This window comes from Beta vulgaris, chromosome 2 (assembly GCF_026745355.1).
Source record: "Beta vulgaris subsp. vulgaris cultivar EL10 chromosome 2, EL10.2, whole genome shotgun sequence".
Classification (NCBI taxonomy): Eukaryota; Viridiplantae; Streptophyta; class Magnoliopsida; order Caryophyllales; family Amaranthaceae; genus Beta; species Beta vulgaris.
This window is the reverse complement of record NC_079203.1, coordinates 52,690,293-52,712,711: the sequence shown is the minus strand read 5'-3', so window position 1 is coordinate 52,712,711 and position 22,419 is coordinate 52,690,293. Positions and strand designations below refer to the sequence as shown.

Sequence of the window (22,419 nt, the reverse complement as noted above, 5' to 3'; positions counted from 1 at the left end):
ATGCATTATTTCACACATTAACATCTCTAATTATCGATAATTAAAAATTATAAAAATTTAATATTAAAATAATATACATTGAGATGAATCTAAGAAGATCTCGTATGTCGATGTTTTTCCTGAATTATAAATCACCAAAAGACAATCAAAGTACAAGATGTAAATAGTAAACACTATACAAATGGTGCAACTATTTTTAAACGGAGAAAGTATTTTATAGTGTTCAGAGACTGCTCATCTTTTATATTTCCCCAAACAGAATTAACAACAAACAAATAAAAGCAAGTGAAAGTTTTATGGAAAACAATGGGTTGTGCTTAATTAGGTGCTAAGTATTGTATTTGGGTAGTCAAAGAAAATATGCAAAGTGAAATTTCCTACTAAGTATAAGAATAAAGTGTTATTTAGTTTGATAAGTGGAAGCTTTCATGCATGATCAACTAGATTAAAACAATAATACACATTTCTTAGAAAATACGTACAATTTCATTTCAAACCAACTTTTCTCGAAAAATTACTTTCTTCATAAATATCAAGAAATAAGCTTAATATATTCTCTATCCTTAAATTTCAATTAAAATAGTAAAGTAGAGTCTTATTAATTTCGTCTATATGCAATTAGAGATATTGACGTTCAAAGAAGTGTCCCAACAAACGTGAAAAACAAAATGTTAGAATTAAAAAAAAGGAAGTATATTTATAATCATTAAGCTAATACTTATAATGACTCTCAATACTATTATATTAAAATAAACTCTTAAAATTTTTATAACCACCATAATTAGCACTACTACACCATTTGTTTACCTCGTTCATCATTTTACCTATTAACCTAAATTTCAAAACAAGATTTAATCATCATGTTATTTGTAATTAATTATATATATATATTATCTTGAAGTCGAATTTACACTGTGAATAATATATAGTATAATTTACTAATTAGATATTTTAAAAGGAATTGAAATGATATTTTCCGAGCATAATCTGATGCCTACAACTTTTTGTTTCGCACTTTTATCAAGTATTTGATTTGAAACTTCAAATTCACATTGATAAATGATAAGTGTAATTGTCCGGACTAACAACTAATTAGGTATCCTTTGGTTTTTGCAATTAGATGTGCTTTAATAAAACCATTAACATGAAAATGCTATAAACAAAACAACCAAATTGTTGTTTGTTCTACATTAATCTATATTTTGTCTTTGTTTTTATTTGCGCCCACGGCTTTCTAAAGCCAACAGGCAACAGGCTCAAATCTACGCAAGTCCAAACAAATCAAATTGGAAAGTAGATTACACGGCCTTTCTGTAGAGAGTGACAACTTAAAACTCTCCTTTATAAAAGTATATAAAAACAAAGCTATAAATAAATATAGTACCAAGTTTGTCTTAGTTTGACAAATATGACAAATAAGGTTCAGCTCCCTCTTCCCACATTGTGGAAAAAGTTTTTCTATTTTTTACATTTTTTAACATAGTACTTGCCAAACTTTTTTTTTTTAATTTTCCATCGTCACAGTACACAAGGTAGATGAGGGTGTATAAAGAGCCTAAATACACGACCTCAAAATTATAAGAGTTTTATAATATATTATTTTAAATATATTTACTTTATTTTTTGAGGAAATCACTCCTTTTTTACATCCTTAATAAATTGTCAATGATCAATCTTTAATTTTTGACCCTTCATCTTTAATGCTTCAACCTTCTATCTTTATTCTTTTATAAATTTAGGCGCCCCGAAATCTTCAAAACGACCCTTTTCGGTCATATATCCAACGCTTAAGGACTTGTTCTATTTGCTTTATTTTTTTGAAAAATCCATAAAAATTTAAAAATAATTTGGAGAAAATAAAGTAAAGAAGAAAAGTTTTTTAAAATGAAAATTATAGATAAAATATGAAATGTTTATTAGAAAAAAATCTCACAAAAAAAGAATGTGCTTTTTTTTTTTAAAAAAATAGAAATTTAGAAAAATAGATATTACTATTAATAATATTTCGATTAGCCGGTTGCTACATATATTAATAATAATCTCATTATTACAACTTTCACAATTCTTATCAATACCATGTGTTCTAAGAAAAGAAGAGATCGAGAAAAAGAGTAGTCTCATTTGCTCACATATTTGACAATTAATTGGATTATGGGTAGGTGAAATAATAGTAAAAAGGTTAAATAGCCTTAAAAATAGAAATGTTGCAATTATAAGAAAATAGTGTAAAATAAAAAATGGTGCAATTAGGGAAAAAAAATACTTTCTCTGTTCTAAAACAATTTTCAACAATTACAACTACGAATAGGAGTAGTTCTTTTAAGGTAAGATGAAGTTCTTAGTTCTTTGCAACTTGCAAGGAAGGGGAAAAAAGGGGATCCCTCCTTACAAAAGGTAAAACTCGACCTCCTGACCTATGGGATCGGAGGTGATGTCAATACCTCTGACTATCACCTGCTGCTCAGGAATAGTTCTTTAATTAATGTAACATTTCTATACATAAGAAATTATCTACATGTACGATATGAAATAATTTTTCTCTGTGCCTTATTTTGAATTGCGAGAAACTTAACTAAAAATAAATCCAAAGGAATAGAGCATAACAACTACTACGTCCCACCTGTCAATTATTTATTTTCTTTTATAAAGTATTTATATTAATTTTATATTGAATGACCACACTCTCGCACTTTACCAGTTTTTGGGAAACAGCTGCGGTTTCTGAACCCAGCAGCAAGTATTTCCCATTTAAATTTTCTCTCTCCTCCTTCCAACAAATTTCACCTCATTTATATATCTCCATACTTCTTCTCCTTCTCCCTCCTCCAAACAACACTTTTCTCTTTCTCTTTCTCTCTCCATACTTCCAATTTCTTTCTTTCTTTCTTACCCAAATAACGTAACCCACTACCCCAAACAATAAAAAACTTACTTACATACATCTTTATCATCTTTATATATAGATATAGATATATCAAAAGATCATATTATTATTATTATATATTGTTAATTAATAAGGGAGTATTGAAAATGCGGATGAGTTGCAATGGATGTCGAGTACTACGCAAAGGTTGCAGTGAAGATTGTAGCATAAGACCTTGTCTTCAGTGGATTAAATCTCCTGAATCTCAAGCAAATGCTACTGTTTTTCTTGCCAAATTTTATGGTCGTGCTGGTCTTATGAACCTTATCAACGCTGGTCCTGAAAACCTCCGTCCTGGTAATTACTACTATTCCCTTCTTTTTTTTTATTTTCTTTCACGGTCTCCAATACGCATCTTTGATCGTACATGTCAAAGGCTAATATAATTTATATAAATATATTAAAAGACGTTACTGAACAAAAGTGGGTCACATGACGCTTTTTTCATAGAGTTTTAGTTCATGTTTGCATAATCTCAAATTGGTGTATTAAAGTTTTAATCACTTGATAACTTGTATTTGGTGTTATTATTTTAAAGTTCAATATTAATAAATGAATAAACATTTAAGTGGTTTGGAGGAGAATAGTACTGGGTAGAATATAGCTCGAGCCTAATAACTGATTTACAACAAAAGTTGTGTTTGAAAGTATACATTGAAATAATAATACTACCTCCATTCTTTTTCTATTTCAACAATGAGTTTGAGCGCTTTTTTTTCTATGAAAGTTGTGATAACTTATCCATTTGTTGTAGTTATTATTTTATGAAAAAAGCATTTTATGAGACCTTAACTTTATTTGGTAAAGGTTGAAAGATAAAGTTATGGGAGAAATATTAATTAGAGGATGAGATTCTTAACTCGATCTGATTTATGTTATGCATGAACCAAAAATTAGAAGTAAATTGACCAAGTTTTATAGAAAAATGTATCTGAACATTTTTTTTGATCTAGAATGATCTAGTAAAATTCTAATTATTCATTTATGTGTCGAAACAATTTATCTTTTTTATGATCATATTTGTTTGACCATTTTATCCCTATAAATCCTTCATGCAAGATGCAACCATTCTACCCTTTAAACATAGTATTAACCCCATACATTAAGGTAAAATATTTCTACAAGGTGGTAAATAAAATTTGTTTTTATAATTAGTACTTTTCTTTTCCCTGTTGACCTTTTAAAATAATGGAATACATATATTAGAGTAATATTGTAGGTAAAAAGATAGTATAGACTTTTACTAGTCGTAGACCTGTATTGTAAATACGATATATAAAATAAAGTGAAATAATTATTAGAGAACTTAAATTATATGGTATGTCTTCAAAATTGATTGACTAATTAGATAATTATGCTAATCAAATAGAAATATATAAGTATATGGAAATCTAAGAATAGTAGTAGTTTTCTAGGAATAGAAAGTGGTGTAGTTGCTAGATTTTAGGTGGGGTGTTAGTTTTTATCATTTTATGTGTTGGTTGCCACGTTACTATTTTAGTCAAGTGGGACAAGTTGTTGGAAGTACTTTAGATAATTAAACTTCTTGTTTAAGTTTTAATGCAATAATTAAACAAGTGGACTTATGATAATTATTAATTAAACTTTGTATTAATTATTGTTTTTGGTTTATTTTTGCAGCGATATTCAGGTCACTCTTGTACGAAGCATGTGGTAGAATGGTAAATCCAATATATGGTTCAGTAGGTTTACTTTGGTCAGGTCAATGGCAGCTTTGTCAAAACGCTATTGAAGCCGTTTTAAAAGGCGCGCCGATTACGCCGATTCCTACTGAAGCCGCCGCTAATCCACCACCAATCAAAGGTGCTTATGACATCCGCCACGTGTGTAAGGATGATCACTCCACAGCTGAATTGCACCGAGTTAAGCCGAGTCGGAATCGGTTTAAACGAGTCGGGTCTAAGTCGAAGCCGGCTAAGGTGGCGGCGGATGCTGCCTCGGCTCTTCAAATGATGGCGGCGGCTTCCAAGGTTACTGAGTCAACTCGTCGTGACTCGGACGAGTTGAACGGGGCCGGGTCAAGCACGAGTCATGACTCTACGGTGAGCCACCAAGATGAACCTACGAGTACGACGGATACGAGCTTGTTCTCGAATGAGGCGACGGTTGATGCTGCTATTGCGGCGGGGGGAGATTATAGCGATCACGGTGGTGATGATGGTGAGGTGGAGCTCGAGCTTACACTCGGGTTCGGGTTTGACTCGGTTGGGAGGACCGAGTCAAAGAGTGGTGTGATTAGCCAAGGGAATGATCAAGGATTATGTGGATTGGATTTAGGACTTGTTTAATTAATGTTAGATTTAGATATTAATGAAGGGTTTTTCTTTCTTTTTTTTTCTTTTAATTTTGGTACCCTTTTGGAAATGTTTTCCCTTCTTAACAGTTTTGGACTTTTGGTTTTTGGATGTACAAAAGAAAAAGTTTACATATAAGAGATAGTGAAAAAGGGCACATGTATTATATATTAAAAGAGAAATTTGGGATATTTGCGACTAGTGAAAGATTGGAAATCATGTGTTCTATAATTCAATGTTTTAGAAATTTTGCTTCAAATTTCTCATGAAGGTTAAAGTTAATTTAGTTTGGCATCACTAAATACAAACAAGAATTTAATATCATCGTTGATTATAAGAAATCTTGTTAAATATTTACATCAATAAGAAATTACATAATGCATCTTATATGTAAAATGCCAAACTTATTGGTTAATAGAACCTCACACGTACATTCCCAACTTATTGACGTAGATTCCAACAAAATGACATGAATTATATAGATAGTTACATGAAATTACGATGTAACAGTTACGCCTAAAAATTAATTCAAATTTCAAGAAGATTTGTCATATATTCTTAGAAGAGATGTGGAAATGTTTGCTTCCCCCCTAAGTCCTTAAGCCACGGTATGAGTGTTTCACATGGAAGTGGCGTAATTGTGGTTCTTCCCACGTGTTGAGAAAGTTTTATGTTGTTTTCCTGATATATGCAAGTAAGAATGAGTGAATGACTAGAAACGTAGAAACGTCTAGAGGTTGTTTGTTTCCATAAGTCCATATATTGGGCCTTCTAAGTTCTATCATTCATGTCACATGGGTTACATGCAAGTTTTTTTTTTCTTGATTAGTAATATTTGCAACTAGGTCGAAGCCTTATTATCAGGGTATCCATATTACTTTACTCCCCAATTTTTTGGAGCCCAAACTTCCTTCGCCATCCAATCTCATCCTCCCAAAAGCAAACATGCTTTTGCTTGGGATCGAAATTAGGACCTACTTCACAATTCACATAGTTATATAGTTACTTCCTGCGTTCTTTTTATTGCTACGTTACTGTATATATAATCAGTAATGTCACTTTTAAACTTTTTGGATAGTATTTTTTGACCTTTTTAATGTTAAATGATAGAAAAAGTGCTTTTGGATGGAAAAAAAAAGAAAAACAAATATTATAGACTTACTATAGTATTACTTTATGGTGGGCCAAGTACTCTAAATAAGGAAAATGAGCAATTAAAAATAAACAACCATTTTTAAAAAAATATAGCAATTCAAAAAACAAAGAGAGTACATTAGTTTTTAAAAAGACAACATGATATAGTTGGTATTCAAAAGGATAATGTGATGTGATATTGTGTTTTTTCTAGATGAAGGAGAATAATCGTATAGGATAAGATAAATTATTATCAAAAGTGTCTTTAGTCAAATTTTATATCACAATCTCATGGGTTGTGAGATATAAACCTTTACTATAATCATTGTTGTTTTGTATTTTTATTTTAAGGATAATTTGCATATCTTTTTATTCACTTTCAGCACTTGTCAGTCCTTTTAAGTTTAACTCATTACCAAAAAAGATAGAAATTAAGGAACTATGTAAGCTATAATCCTTTTAAGTTTAACCCATTACCAAAAAAGATAGAAATTAAGGAGCTATGTAAGCTACAAAAATTTGTATTTTATGCGAGGCCAAGTATAGAATCCCTCCACCTTATCATGTAAAAATGTTATTAGATTAAAAAAAGAATTTTATCAAGTAAAATATTATTAGACTTGTCTGAATCTTTTTTTTTTATTATATCAACTTTTATCAATTAATAAATTAAATTATTAATAGTCAAAGTGGTACATTGGTAAAGATAAAAGTTGTAAATATTGTTTTTTCATTATAGTTTTTATGTATCATAGTTCATGCATTTTAAAATCTTAATTCACGACACACACGTAGACTAAACCATTTTCAGCACATCAAGGGTCCTAACTAGAGGTGGGAATGAGACGGGGCAGTATAAGGGCGAGTCTGACCCGATACGTTTTGAGCCCGGTCTGGTCCGAGTCTGCTCAAGGTCCAGCCCGATTTATTGTCCGCTACATAGGCCATGGGCATTGGGCCAGCCATAGTCAAAAAAATTTATTACAGGCTTGACCAGACACGAGCTCGCCTATATGTCCTGTGGGTCGGTCCGCGTGTCGAACTCCCTTTTCTTTGTGTTTAGTTTAAAACTGCCAATAATTCAATAAAATAACATAAAACACAAATCACACCAGCAGGAGTCACGAGCTCACCAAATGAAGCTCAGGTAGCCCATTAGTACAAAAAAAGGCGTGGAGTTTAATTTATCACCTAAGCGGCTAAGCCCATACTATTGATCCTCTGTGATCACTATTACTCTACACAGCAGAAAACCAGAAAGAAACATTTTATTTTACGGGATAAAAATCGAAAAGCAGAAAATTTAGAAATAGACTGAAAAACAAGAAAAGAAAGAAGAAGAACGAAACGAAAAAAGAACCCTAATTTTCGCATCGAATTCTTCGAACATGGAGAATTCATACGAGTAGCAGTCACTTCAGTGAGGGTTTCAATCAATCTTTCTTCCTTTTTCCACATTATCTCTCTCTCATTTCGGTAACATTTTCTCGCACTATTTTTCTCACTTCGCCGCTTAAACCCTAATTTTTTGTTTTTATTAGTTTTGTTCGAATTACTGCTTGTTTTACGTTTTATTTTATCGATTTTTTTTGATTTCTGGGTGAATTTCTGCTTAAATTGTTTAAATCTGGAACGTTGTTTTTCCCCCTCTTTTTTTGATTGATTGTTAAGAAATGTGTAGAAGTTAGTATAATGAGCTGATAATTTAGCGTTGGATCTTAAGAGCTGAATAAATTGGTTAATTTGTTTTTCGTGTTATGCGCCGTGTGAATGCATTGTTGGTAATTTGAAGAAATTTGATTTTTGAGGTGGTTGTATACTTGTGTTAGTTATGCGTACTGTTGTAGGAAAGAATTTGGTGCAGTTTGTGTTTTTGATGATTGATGTGAATTTTTGCGATTCGTAGGACTTTGGGACTGAGCAGATTTTGTTTTGCTTTGAGTAGGAGCTATGGAAGGGGACAAAAAGGGTGTTCTTAAAGGACGTCAAGGCACTGCCTTTAAGAAGAAGGGGCCGAGCAAGAAAGGAAAATGGGGTAACCCTAGGCAGGATAATATTGAGAACACTCAGGTTCCTAACCCAACTGACACTGTTTACCGTATACTTTGCCCGTCGAGAAAAATTGGTAGTGTTATTGGTAAAGGTGGTGGCATTATTAAAGTCTTGAGAGAAGAGACTAGGTCGAAAATAACGGTTTCTGACTCAATTCCTGGATCGGATGAGCGGGTGATAATGATTTATAGTCCACCCGACAAAGCCTCGAAGATAGAATCGGAGGATGGAAATGAGATCTCCATGCCATCACATTGTCCTGCTCAAGAAGCTCTCTTGAGAGTTCATGACAGGATTATTGAGGAAGACTTGTTGGGTGGAGGGGAAGATGTCGAAGATAAAAACTGCATAGTTACTGCTCGGCTTCTTGTTCCGAATAACATGGTAGGATGTCTTCTTGGGAAAGGTGGAGATGTTATCCAGAAACTGAGGAGTGAGACTGGTGCCAGCATTCGCGTGCTTCCGTCTGAGCATCTTCCTTCATGTGCCCTACGTACCGATGAACTTGTGCAGGTATTGCTGGTTGACCTTTAGCCTATTGCATATAATATACTTCCTCTGTCCCACAGACATAATATTTCCTCGTTTTTCCTTTTGGAATGTCCAGAAAATTTGCAGGTTTTCCACATCTGTACCATCAAGTAACTTTTCTCTTTTACATTATAAACAGGGATGTACTTAATGTATTGACATCTGAGCTTAACAAGAAAACATGTGAATAACTTATTTTTGGCACTTTCCTTTGAATAGTTTTTTTAATAAGGATGCATTGTTGACTTACTAAAACATAATAGGACAAAGCGAGTGTGTTGGAGTAGTCATTCCCATCACTTTCGATTTATGTGGGTGCGGTTTTTCTGTTCTTTTGCTATATATACTATACAAGTATCCATAGTGAACTCATGTGCTTTAACTTTAATCATATCATTGCCCTTGACATTAGTCTTCCTTACCTTTTTGTTTGAGCTCCTTCACTGCTTAGTAAGTGGGGATTATTGTAATTGGGTTGGACTTTTAATTAGGACTGTGTTAGGAGGTGCCTGTTTCTCTGGCTTCTGGCCTTTTGGAGGCTGGTAACCAAAACCCTCCTGAATACTTCAAAGTTTTATCCTTCTATGGTGTTTAGGTAAGACCAAGGATATGTCTGATCCCTTATTAAGGCTTATTCTTGTAACCTGTAAGTACTTAAAGTTGAAGCTAAGTTGCTGTTGCCATATCGAATAAGGATTTCTAGATTTGACATGTGTGGGAGCAGTGATTTTGTATCATTTATCAATCAGTAAGGTGTCAGTGCACTCCAACTTTACTAGAGCACGTGACACCATTACCAGAGCTAAGTTTAGCTGCTGTAAAATTTGATGGTTGTTTCTTCTGTTGTGAAGGTCATTTGATGGTTCTGTTTTGGCATCATCTCATACTTGTGTAATCTTCTAAGTGTGAACTTGCAGCATTTCTATGCTTTGATCTATATGTTTGCCTTGTGTATGATATGACTCTCTTTGAAGTGCTATACTGCTATCTAATGTTACTCTGTATTCAATTTGGTTAAGTGTAATGTTGGGAGTTGGTGATTTGAAAATTCTTATGTTAACAAAGGGTATAGAAAAATTGTGCCATTTAGTTACATCTGTGTAATTAGGTTTCTTTTGTGTCTATTGAGCTTCATTGTCGTTATTGCGTGTGTTTTTTATTCTTCTTGTCGATGTCTTATTTGCTGGTAGCAATATAATTTCTTGCTGGATTTATTTTTTGTGTGTGGAATATGCTTACAAGGAGGCCATTGAGTAGTTGTTTATGCACTGTTCATGTTCCCTTTTTCGCCCTTGAAACAGATGCAAGGAAAACCTACAATTCTGAAGAGAGCACTATATGATGTTTCAACATTGCTACATCAAAATCCACGCAAAGAGAAAGCTTTGAATTTCGCCCTGCCTTCTCGAGGCCCAGGTTTTCATGCTGCCGGTCCTCCTTTGACAAATATGCCTCCGCCTCGTGGAGTTGACCCTATGTGGTCTCCACGGGATCCTTCTCGACACATGCCACCACCACCTTGGATGGAGGACTATGGGCGCCATCCTGGATTTAACCCGGGGGCTTTTGATGATGATCTGGCCAGGCCTGGTGCTGAACCTTCAGGTGAATTTTCCTTGAAAATTCTATGTCTAGTCAGCAAGATTGGGGGAGTGATTGGCAAAGGAGGCATCAATGTGAGACAGCTACAGCAGGAGACTGGTACAAGTATTCATGTTGAAGATGCATCTAACCAGTCAGAGGAGCGTGTTATTCGTGTTTCGGCTTTTGAGGTAATCCATTCTATGCTGCGTTAAGGAAGAATCTACTAGACACTCTGGTTCTCCATTGATTTTTTTATTCCTCTTCTGCATGAGATCGTTTTTTAACATTTTAAATTCTCGTGAACCTGAAAGAGTTAGTTGCTACTCATCATTGAATGCTGCATGTGACTTGTTTCAGACATTGCGAAACGAAAGATCACAGACCATTGATGCAATTCTTCTGCTTCAAAATAAAGTAAGCGAGGTATCTGAGAAGGGTATAATTACTACAAGACTATTAGTTCCCTCTAATAAGGTTGGGTGCCTCCTCGGTCAAGGAGGTACAATCATCAATGAAATGAGAAGGAGAACACAGGCAGACATTCGTGTATATTCTAAGGATGAAAAGCCTGAGTGTGCTTCAGAAGATGAGGAGCTTGTTCAGGTAAGAAATTCTTATCAATGTATAATGGTGATTTGGCTCTCTGCTTTGTTATCTTTGGAATGGTCTCATGCCAATGCTAACTATCTTTCTAGGTGTCCGGAAGTTTTGCAGTAGCCAAGGATGCCTTGGCAGAGATAGCATCTAGGCTAAGGGCACGATGCTTGAGGGATGGTAGTGCTGCAGCAGAACCAGCTCCACCTCCTCCAAGACCTGTCCAAGGATATGGTCCCATTGGAGGTTTTCCTCGAGGAGGTCCCCCAACTGGTCCAGTTGGTATGGGATCCTCTGGTAGCTACAATGCTGTCAAGGTAAATTCTCTCCATCTAGAAAGGTTGCCTGTTATGAATATTTTCTTGGTGTATCTCATACTCTCTGCAGTTGAGGATGGTAGCCGCTGTTTTATTATGGTGAGAATCAGTGTAACATAATTCATTATATAATTCGCTTTTTCGGTTCGCGGTTCGCCCAAAATGGGCTGAAAATAGCCAAACAGCAAATATAATTCGGTTTTTTCGGATCGCATCTCGCGGGGAGATTAGGGAATTATGTGACACTGGTGCTAATTCAAGATAAAGGAAATATAGAAAGATAATGTGTCTATCTTTACCATGTAGATATACATGATAAACGATATTTTATGACTATATCCTGGGCTGTGATTTTTTTGTAGGACAATTTTACTCAGTATCTGACCGCAATCTGCGCATGCATGTTACGTTTTAATCTTTTTTTTTTAATTCTTTGCCTTCTATTTCTATGCTCCATAAGTGCTATTTTAGTTTTTGATTTGGTCGATTTTAGGCCATATACTTTGAATTAGTAAAGGAGCCATCTTTTAACAGAAGGTCAGAGTTAAGACTATCTCATGTTGATAGAGATAATAATCATGTTTGAGGAATACTTCCAAGTATTTTAAATTGTGCTACCACTTGAATTACTATTAGAACTTCATATCAGCTTAATTACCACCCAAGTTAATCCATATAAAAACCAAAAAGTCCGAGCTACAAACCTAGGGAAACATTAACAGACAGTTTTCTGTCACCAAATCACAGTGATCGGAGTTGCAGTTGGAGATGTAGGCACTCACTTGACTGTGTTCAGTGCTGCAAGATAGCCTACTCTTGGTCAATTTTGTGCTCACAATCTGCAATTTGGTGAATGTGAGAACTTGACATCATTTGTTCTGCCAATTTGTCATTAATGGCATGGCTCTAATGGTGCTGTAACTTTTTAACTTGATAAGTATTAAAGAGGGGATATGATAAAGAAATGCCAACATCTACAAAAAAATCTAGTACATGGGTCATTGCCTCTCACCTCCTACGCCAGAGACTGCAACGAAGGGGTCCTTATATATAGTGCTTTTCTATAAAAATGAGTTGGCATCAAACCAAGTTACTATTAGGTTGTGAGCCTTAATTTATTGATAAAATTTGTTTCATGTTTGATGTATAGTTTATTCTTGGTAAACTTTGTATGCAAAGTTTTAGAAGACCCTGTCTCTGTACTTGGTCTCCAAATTCAAGTGTCTTTGTGTCTTAATCTTATATCCTTGGCAAGTTGGAGACTCAAATATGTATTCGTATCATATAACCCATGTCCGACTCAAATTAATATAGTTTGAGGCCTATGAATATTTGTTTAATACCGATGCTGGAAGTGTGCATGTGTGCGACTTTTGTTCATTTAAAAGTTGTATCCCATGTTTGTGCTTCCTCAGAGGTACTATCTTCGTTCCTACAAAAATTTATGCACTTTGTTTCGGGGGAAAACCAAGATAATCCCAAGAGTAAGAGAGAGAGGCAAAATGATGAAATCTGCTTTTGAAAAGTACAAAAGTAAAATAAAATATTTGAGGGGAGAGTATATGTGTGATGAGATGGGTTGAAAAAGTCGGGAAAGATGATGAGAAAGGTTACCATTTTTAGATAGAGTGGAAGTGTGTAGATCTAAAAGAAATGGTCTAAAAAGGAAAGTGGGTAGATTAAAAAGAGACAGAGGTAGTATTCTAGTGGCTGCAATGATGGTGTTGAAGGTGGTCTGGATGGTAGAAACTGGAGGGAGAGAGAGGAAGGAAATTGGAAAGAAATTAGTAGAGTGCACGAAAAATTGCAATGGCATGCTTAACAGCCCGAGCGCTGAGGCACAATGTTCATCAGATGATTGCCTTCAGAGTACCACAAGGTTCTTCCGCGTAAGGGGCACTGTTCTAGGGGCTTATCTAAGTTGTTTTTGTTTTGTTTTCCATAAAATTGATAATTATCAATTCCCGCTCTCATTTGGTATATGTGGTGCATTATATGAAAAATCTAGTGAATATATATTTTCATACTATTTGATTTTTAATTAATATTTTTCTTGAACAAACTAACGCTTGTCCTTGTCACAATGCGCACTGCTGCATTTTGCCTTGTGCCTATAGAGAGTTGGTCTAAGTCTGTTTTCCAGTGCAATGTTGGAAATTATTTATTTGCTTCTGTTTATAGAAACACTATTAATGACTCACTGCTTTTTTCCTTCAGTTGAATCGTTAATGTAATGAATGAGTAGTTTATGTTGCTCGTGCCCTCGGTTGACAAAATTCTCAGATGTTTCTGATTCTAAATATATTGCATATACTTGAAAAGAAAATATTTTTGTTAGTTTATGTAGTTATGCATTATGCAAAACTTGATGAGTACTAACTGCTTACCCTTTTCTTGATTTTCCCTAGGGTGGCATGCATGACTATGAGGCTCCTAGTTATCCAGTCCAGCCAAGTGCATCTCGGTACTTTTAATTTTGACTTGGCCTAGTGTAAAATTTATTTGTTTTATTTCTATTTTGCCTATCAGCTTCCCCCCCTCTTCTGTAGGTACACGAATCCTAATAGTTCTAATGAGGTTCACTACCCAAATAGTGGGATAAGTTCTGCTCCTGGAGCTGGTGGAAGTTTCTACGGCAGTACTCCTGAGGTATGTTTTTGCAATATTCTTTCTAACTAGCTCTTTAATGCATTTTGGGTTCCTTTTGTCTATTTCATGTTTGAGGATAGATTGTGTCACAGTTTAAGAACTAGAATAGTCGCATTGTCGAATGTCGATTAGGTGTATGTTAATGGACGGGTAGACCTTTTGTCCAGAATAGATTGGTCCATTCGAGAAATTCATAAACTGATAGTCGTTTATTATATATATTTCATGAGCTAGTCTTTTCCAGATTGTAAAGAGGAAAGGTAAAGGCAAAATAATGTTTTATCTTTTAAGCTGTAAAAATTCGATGACTGGTTGCAGGATAGGACAATAGGGTGTATCATTTTTCTGGCTAACGAAGCATCACTTTGTGTGTTCAAGTTTATTGTGCTATTGTAAGCATGGGATTCATAGCTTCTTATTAGAGTGGGATTTTATGCACCTTACTGCCCTCCAAGGTGATCAATATCAGATTGACATCTGACCTGGTCACCCCCAAATTCAGGTTGATTTTAGGTCTTTTTAGCTGGAACACGTGTCCTCACTTTGTCTACCAGGGAATATGGTTTGAATTATGACCGAATGATTTGACATAAATTAGTGCTTTGGGCTATTTCTTTTTTGGTAATGCTCGCTCACCTTTGGTGCCTTCTTGCTTTTTATTTATGGAAAGTTTCTATAGTAACGTGGAGGTTAGGCGAAATGCTCAGATTAGTTTCTTGAGCGGTTGTGATATTTTTGAAGATGAAAATGTTGTTTGGTTGAGGTAACTCAGGTATGGAATCTCATATCCACAGGTCTCTCATCCCTTCCAAACCCCCTGAATCTCATTACACTACTCTCTATGGATTGAGATTCATACCTCCACTGTTTGTTAATGATTCTAAATTCCCTAATTTGAATGGACCACAGCTAATAAAATAGGTATTTGTTTCCAATCCATACCATAGGGTTACCGTCCTCATACCATTCCATTCCAATTATTTGAACCAAATGGTCCTTGAAGGTTTTTGTTTCATAAATAATAATTGAAAAGAAAAAACAAAGGTTAAAATCTTAATCCTTGAATTGAACTTCATGAGAAGGTATTACAATTTACACACACTACCAATTTCAACAATTTTGGGTTTAGATTGTCCTTTTCTTGAACCTCTCATACTGTCTCCGTTTTCCTACATTGAGGTAATGTCTTATTGTGCTCATTCATAGGGAGTTGAAAGGTAATTTGATTGGGTTGTAAAATGTAAGCTGGGATGGTCTGGAAAAGTTTTCTATGGAAGATGAGTTGATTTGTTCTGCAGCTAGCATAGCCTTTCACATGCCATATAATGTGCTTATCTAAATGTTTCTCTTTGAACTTGGTAGTGTTTAGGCTGAGAATATATACAAGCAATTTGACTTCTAACAAATGTGGCTGTTGACTTGTGACAAATGTGGCTGTTGACTTACCAGTTATTACAATTGTACAACTCTTGAATTGACCTAATATATGTAAAATTATGAAATTATGGTTTCCCACCCTGCTTATCTAACATTTATCTGAATTTAAGGGATATAAAAATTAAAAGGAATAAATGACACCATCAATCCAAAGTATGACTGATTTGCTTTTAAGGTCCGAACTTTTGATTATCTCACAGCACTCCCAACTTCATAGGAGATTGACCGACTTGGATACGTCACACTATTTAGTTGACTTGAGCTAATTAAAAGCAAAGACTTATGCTAGAATATCATGTGTTAATGTAATTGAATAATTAAGGCAAAGGATCGCTTTTGGAAAATTCCTTATAAAGTTGGGATCGTTATGAGAAAATCAAAAGTTGAGACCTTTTAAAGACCATTGGGACTCGTAATGTCAATTTTTCCAAATTACAAGTAGACATGTCAACCTTGTTAGTGCCTAAAGCTTAAATGGAGTGTACTTACAAACTAGTTTTTGGAGTTAACCGTACAACAAGAACCTAAAGTATGAGATTTTTATTGTTAAGGACCTGAAGTTTGAAAAAGTATTAGTTATAACGGTGTTAATAAAGTTACTTTTAGGTCCTTAACAATAAAAAACGGTTTTTTAACCAATTACCCTCGAGTTTTCAAAAAATTCATGAGGTAACCTTGCACTTTTCAAAATTCACTAGGTAACTCTAAGTTTTATGATATTAAATCGAAATGCTCTTAATGACTAACGTCGTTTAACTGGGTTGGTCATTAACACTAATTAAATCCTCTAACCTTAATTAGTTCATCTAAGTCTACGCCCCTATCCCTAATTCTAAGTCTAACCCCTAATTTAATACCTAACCCAGCCCTCCCCACCCCTCCCACCAGCCATGCAGATTTCCGCAGCCCCCCACCATCCCCCCACCCCTCGTAAATTTCCACAACCCCCCACGCTTCCCCCACTCCTTACATATTTCTGCGCCCCCGTCCACCCACCCCCCACCCACCACCCCCCCAACAAAGAGACTAGCTGTTTGAACCACGAGGTGAGTCGTCTGAACCACGAGCTGCGACGTTGGCGGAAATCGAAGGGGAGGGGGAGGAATGCTGCGGCAGACAGCATAAACAGCACGGGGAAGGAGAAACAACATAACACGGGTGAAGGGGGTGGAGGGAGGGTGGGGTGGGGGGTGGAGGGAGCGTGGGGTGGGGGGAGGTGGTGGTGATTGGGTGGTTAGGGGTTAGGGCATCAGGTTGTGGATTACGGTTAGGTTTTAGGGGTTAGGGCTAGAGCGGTGAATTATTTATGACTAACGAGTTATCCACTCTTAGTCATTAAGGGCATTTTAATGTATTACTATGAAACTGACGGGTAGTTGGTGAATTTTGAAAAGTGTGAGGGTAACTGCTGAATAAACCACAAACTTCATTTTTTTTTAAGGGAACTTGATTACCATTTATTTTTACTTCATTCTTCGAATTATCTTTTAAAAATTATGACAGTCTTTAAGCCAAAAAATTAATCATTATTTAAAACTTTATTTTTCGATCAATTGCTCCTTAAATGAACCCTAAAATAGGCACCATTGAAATTTAGCATAGCCCTACGGGAAAATATAGGATATTAGTTTTTTTTTTGCATAAAGAGTAAGTGATTGAAGAATAATGTTTAAATAATGATTTTTGGGCTTATAAAGTTAAAAAATTCCAAAAATTGAAGAACGGTGTAAAATTAAAATGGAAATGTTGTCTGTGTTTTCTTATCGTCAAGGACTTAAGTATGATTTTTATTTTATTTTTAAGGACCTAGAGTAACTTTATTAATACTGTCCTGGTTGTATTGTGTCCTTAACGATGAAATAATCTTTAACTTTATGTTTGTATTGTTAGCTCCTGGGATATATATGTATGTGTGTGGAGAGCGATTCTCACGAGTGGGTTGGAGCACTTGGAATAAAATGTTGGAAGAATTGGGAATTTGTGACTATGTATGGCCTGTTATTAGCCAGTACTAAATGGTATTAACAGTAATGGTTTTATGCTTCCTCTGTTCAAAAATACACGCAACATGAGGGGAGAGGTGAGGCACAAGAACCAAGGAGAGGAGCGAGATAGAGGGAATTAGATAGATGGACCCATGTGATGAAGAGAGGGAGATAGAACTCAATGATAAAGTAATGTTGCATTCATTTTGAAACTTCTAATAGTGTTGCACTTATTTTAGAACATAGGAAGTATGCAATTCTGTAAAGAAACTCATGCCACTTTCCTCAGCAATGGAACTTCATTAGTTTATCCCCAAACATATGTTTCCTTGCAAATTTCCTTTACCCCTCAATACCACCTTTGAAGTGAAAATTGAAATTTATGAAGTTAAAGATGCCTTTTAGGATGGAGAAGCATTACCCTGAGCATTGGGATGAGACTTTCTTTGTAAACTTGCCTTTAAATGATTTACTATTACCATTATCTATTACCTCCCACCAAATGGGTTGGGAGTTGTGAAGTAAAATTGTACATTGCATTCTGCACCTTTGGTCAGGTTTGACTACCTATTCTAATCTGTCGGTTAGCTTTGGCTGTTGTAGCTAGCACTTTGAACTTTGATATGATTGACTAATGTGTTCCTCACATAAAGTCTTGAATTAATATGTTATTCTGTATTTCATCCAGGCTCCTGGAATGAGAATGAAGCATCATGATCCATACCATGGCGGGTCTGATTCCGTGGTTGACATTCGTGGTGGCTCTGACCGTTATCCTGCTCCACCAGCTAATTATAATAATTATAACGGGCCGAACAATCCTCATCAGGGAGCCTATCCAGATCCGAAAGGACAAGGCACTTATCACAGTATGCACAATCCTCATCAGGGATCCTATCCAGAACCAAAAGAACAAGGCTCATATCACAGCATGCCTCCGCAGCAAACTTCTTATCAAAGTCCGTATCAGAATCACCATCAAATTCCTTATCAACAGAACAATGCACAGCAGAGCCCCTACAGAAACATGAATGCTCAGCATAGTGCTTACCAGAGTGTTACAGCCCACGGTTCCTACCAATATTAACTTCTATTTCTGAGCATTTTTGTACCATATAGCTGAAATTTATTAGTTTGATGGGAAGTTAGTAATGCAACTGTGGTCGTTTAGAGGGTGATTTTTCGTTCCTTCTTACTCTTGTCTTAATTTTTTTTTTCTTTCATTTTCTCAGGGCTTGTTTTCCTGTATTGATTATCGTTATCATGCCCGTTCTGCTCAAGGAAATTGTAAGCTTATTGTAATGTGTTAGGAGTTTTATGATCTGCATACTTAGTTTAATCTCTGTATTGATAGATCATTGGCGGATTTTTTTTTAATTGAGCCTAATAGATGTGGAGATTGGCTGAAATTTAGGATAATATCTGTCTACTGCTTCTGAACATTATTGGTAAAAATAATAATGTAGAGCTGATAATTTGAATTCAGATCTAATCAAGCTATTTGGAAAAGCTATTTTCCATCAATTGATAAGAAAATAATCTGGCAAATAATCTTGGCGTTTGCTTGCATTCAGTTGAGGAACAATTTTTCCGTTTAGCCTTTTTTTCGAGATTAGAAGAGATTGCAAACAATGGCATACAAAAGTTTTCATCCTTTGAAAACCCTTATAGTTTAAAGGCATAAACTAGTTATATCTCCATGACTAATTTTAGCCAAAACTCTGTTCTATATTGGTGCTTCGTATTCTACAAGCGCTCAGAACGTTTTTACAGTTTGTTTATTTGCAGAGGGATGGCATCTTATAGGTTTGATAAAAGTATTTGGGGGGATGGCTAGTGGGGGGGGGGGGAACGAAGTTGTGACCTTAAGGTCACTAAGTGGGCTCGAGTATGTGAGGAGCTATTGCATTTATACGTAAAATTGACAAGTATTAATGCTCATTGTGAGCAATATACTATAACAATATTGATAAATCACAAATATTGTAAAATGCGCAAAAGTTTATTAGAAATGTAGAGAATTTTTTTTTTTTTTTACTTCGAAAAAATTTGCATTAATAATAACACTACATAACTAAGCTAACATGTACAAGCCTACTAAAACATCGGGGATTGGGGCATAATATTAATTCTGACAAGGATAGCAAATGTCTTGAGTAAAACGAGATGAACTCCTTTTGGGGCCAACACGCATCTTGTAAAATCAAGGGTTAGGACTTCTAGTCTTCTCCGCTTTACAACATCATGTTGTGCGGATTTGGAGGGGGATCAAGAGTAGACTATCATCTTTGTGGTGGAATAATTGGTGATCTGTAAAGTAGACTTCGCTGGCGAGTAGACCGAGGCACTTGGAGTTACAAACGAAGAGGCACAAGACAACTTTTGAGAATCCATACTGTAGCTCAAGCTAAACTTGGAGCTTTTTCACACTAATCATGCCCTTCAACAGGAGAGTGTCTAATCTTCGTTGGAATATGATAATATTTAGTCATACAACAATCCATCGTCTCTAATGGATTGAGAATTTGAATGCTAATCATGCTTTTGGGAAGAGCCATAGTAATTCAAAGTTCTCTCCACCGATATCAAGCCCTATATTGATGGGGTGGGATGCAAATAAGTATCCTCTGGTTTCCGATTCAAAAAACAAAAATTGGGCCATGCATGGAATAAGTTCTGATTTTTTCTTAGAATTGGACTTCAGGATTGAACTAGTATCGTTAATTTTGTGCTCTATTTCTACAACATTCATCGTCACCTTCTCTATTGAGGCGTTATTATTCACTTATTCTCCTCCACTTTAGCGAGTTTAATGGTAGTGTTCTTGTGACTCTTGAATTATCAATGACGCATTTGTAACCTTGTAGGTATACTTATGAATTATGATACGTCGTGACAAACAAGAAACAAAGTCCATCTTTTCTGAATTGTGAAGCTTTCACTATTTGTGGTTCTCTCTGATTACATATATTGTCATGAAACGCAGTCATTTACATCCACACTCATATTTCTTATTTGTCTTATTAGTTATTACATATATGGAAAGTTTTCTTCGATAAATTTGGAAAGCATTGTCATGTGTCAAATCCATGAGATGAGATGTTGATGAGAGTTACTAGTATGATTTGAGTCTGCACATCAAATGCACTTAAATTTACCAAGAACATGTAAAAAAGTAAGATGCTAAGTTCTTTGTATAGAAGATTTAAATTTAGTGGCACACCTGAAATGCAAAGTAGGGTATGACTGTGATGTGCACTTTCGTTGATTTTATTTGTTGTTTGACTTCAGCTCATCTAGTATGTAATGTTGTTAGGAAAATTTGATGCTAATGTACATCTTTAATTTGTTATAATATTTGGAGGTGTTATTAAGAAGTAATGATAATTTATGATAAATTGTCAATGTTCGGGATAAATTTCCATCAATATATACACAAACGTGATTTCATTAGCTTACAAATTATATAAAATTACTTTGAATTATTATCGTTTATCAGATAAGGATAGGGTCAGTTTTACTCAATGATATTTTTTTTACTTTGTAGGAAGATATAAGTAAACAAAGTCGATAAGTATTTGCTTTACTATTTGTCCCATTTGAAAACAGACTGCTTCTAGAAGATAAAATGGCCTATGAAACTTCATTTTGTATATTCTTTTTGTTAGAAAAGAGAAATAAATGAAATTTGACCTCTTCACGCTTGATTACGGTCTTGTTTGACATAAATGTGTCCAAAAAAGAAGTGGGGCAAAAAAGACATACCTAAAAGAATCAAATTAATACCAAAAAATATCATTATATTTCAAATAGCACGATCAATCTGAAAATATTATCCAATTGAGCACGCCTAGCATATTCATTCACTTTTTTACAATCTTTGTTTTTAAATTTAAAATACTTCCTATAATTATTACCACATATATAGGATTCCAGAATAAGCAGTTACATCTCCTAGAGATGGTAATAGTTTGTGATTGTTTTTACCATTATCTCTTTATTAAAAATGAGTAATTAAAATTGTAGGAATGAGCCAACTATTAAAAAGGTGTTTGAATTATGAAGCAATGATATAATATGACCACTGATTTTGAAAGTAGAGAACAGCATATTAATAGATAGTAAGTTCATAAGTAGATATTAGAAGGAATTAGGTTCATAAATTGCTATCTTAAGATGCTTCTTTTTTCTTTTTCCTTTTTTTGTAGGATACTCTTTTGATGTCGACAAAAATAGTATAACGAATAAGAGTTTGTCTTGTAAGAGACCGCCTATTTTTAAATTAAAATTAGGTAATGGTAAGCCCAATTATCCCTTGTCATTTTAGGTTAATTGAAGTATTAGTCTATAACCTCATTATGACACGTTCATATCTACTCCCTCAATTTCTTTATAATTTTACTCACTTTAATTTGGGAGAGAATCAAGAAGAACGTACAAAAGTATGAGAGAGAATTTAAAAATGAGACAGAGAAACTAAAAAGTGGGTTAAAAACTTAAAACATTGAAAAGTGGATGACATGGGTGAAAACAGAAGAGAAAGTAGATGAGATATACTATCAAGATTAGAAAAAGTAACAATATGTAGATAAAAAAGAAACATACTAAAGAGAAAAGTCTGTAATTTATGTAGATTAAAAAGAAGTAGACTAAAAAGAAACCGATTAAAAAGAAACAGACGGAAAAAAAAGAGTGAATATATTTTTGTGCATCATCATGTTGGAAAAAAAATCTAGATATCAAATATATTCAAAAATAAATTAATAGTAACACAATTGGTGTCAGATTTCATTTGATAAAATACTGGGATTTCGATAGATATATCTGATCTCATAGCATTACATGATTCAAATTTTGATGCAAATGTCACCTCATACCCACAAACTTATAAAATATTA

The 22,419-nt window shown here is 34.6% G+C and overlaps 2 protein-coding genes across 3 annotated transcripts; both read left to right on the top strand.

The window, feature by feature from the left end:
* Window positions 1-2,789: 2,789 nt before the first annotated feature.
* On the top strand, window positions 2,790-5,429 carry LOC104906092 (LOB domain-containing protein 41). The gene is made up of 2 exons (XM_010694809.4): window positions 2,790-3,220; window positions 4,565-5,429. The coding sequence occupies exons 1-2, from the start codon at window positions 3,031-3,033 to the stop codon at window positions 5,230-5,232; spliced, it is 858 nt and encodes a 285-aa protein (XP_010693111.2). The 5' UTR covers window positions 2,790-3,030; the 3' UTR covers window positions 5,233-5,429.
* Window positions 5,430-7,590: 2,161 nt separating this feature from the next.
* LOC104906099 (RNA-binding KH domain-containing protein RCF3) lies at window positions 7,591-18,940 on the top strand. 2 transcript variants are annotated; one of them, XM_010694822.4, is made up of 8 exons: window positions 7,591-7,848; window positions 8,279-8,937; window positions 10,257-10,727; window positions 10,897-11,142; window positions 11,235-11,450; window positions 13,859-13,914; window positions 14,000-14,099; window positions 18,210-18,940. In XM_010694822.4, exons 2-8 carry the CDS (start codon window positions 8,323-8,325, stop codon window positions 18,606-18,608), a joined length of 2,103 nt encoding a protein of 700 aa, XP_010693124.2. In that variant the 5' UTR covers window positions 7,591-7,848; window positions 8,279-8,322; the 3' UTR covers window positions 18,609-18,940. The 2 variants fall into 2 exon arrangements, with proteins under 2 accessions (XP_010693124.2, XP_010693120.2); XM_010694818.4 differs by having other exon boundaries at window positions 7,592-7,848; window positions 8,318-8,937.
* Window positions 18,941-22,419: the final 3,479 nt, after the last annotated feature.

Excerpts from the sequence above, each read along its gene's own strand:
- LOC104906092 (XM_010694809.4), top strand. The coding sequence starts at position 3,031 with ATGCGGATGAGTTGCAATGGATGTCGAGTACTACGCAAAGGTTGCAGT. Across the intron at positions 3,221-4,564 it reads TCCTGAAAACCTCCGTCCTG|CGATATTCAGGTCACTCTTG; the intron begins GTAATTACTACT and ends TTATTTTTGCAG.
- LOC104906099 (XM_010694822.4), top strand. The coding sequence starts at position 8,323 with ATGGAAGGGGACAAAAAGGGTGTTCTTAAAGGACGTCAAGGCACTGCC. Across the intron at positions 8,938-10,256 it reads GTACCGATGAACTTGTGCAG|ATGCAAGGAAAACCTACAAT; the intron begins GTATTGCTGGTT and ends CCCTTGAAACAG. Across the intron at positions 11,143-11,234 it reads AAGATGAGGAGCTTGTTCAG|GTGTCCGGAAGTTTTGCAGT; the intron begins GTAAGAAATTCT and ends CTATCTTTCTAG.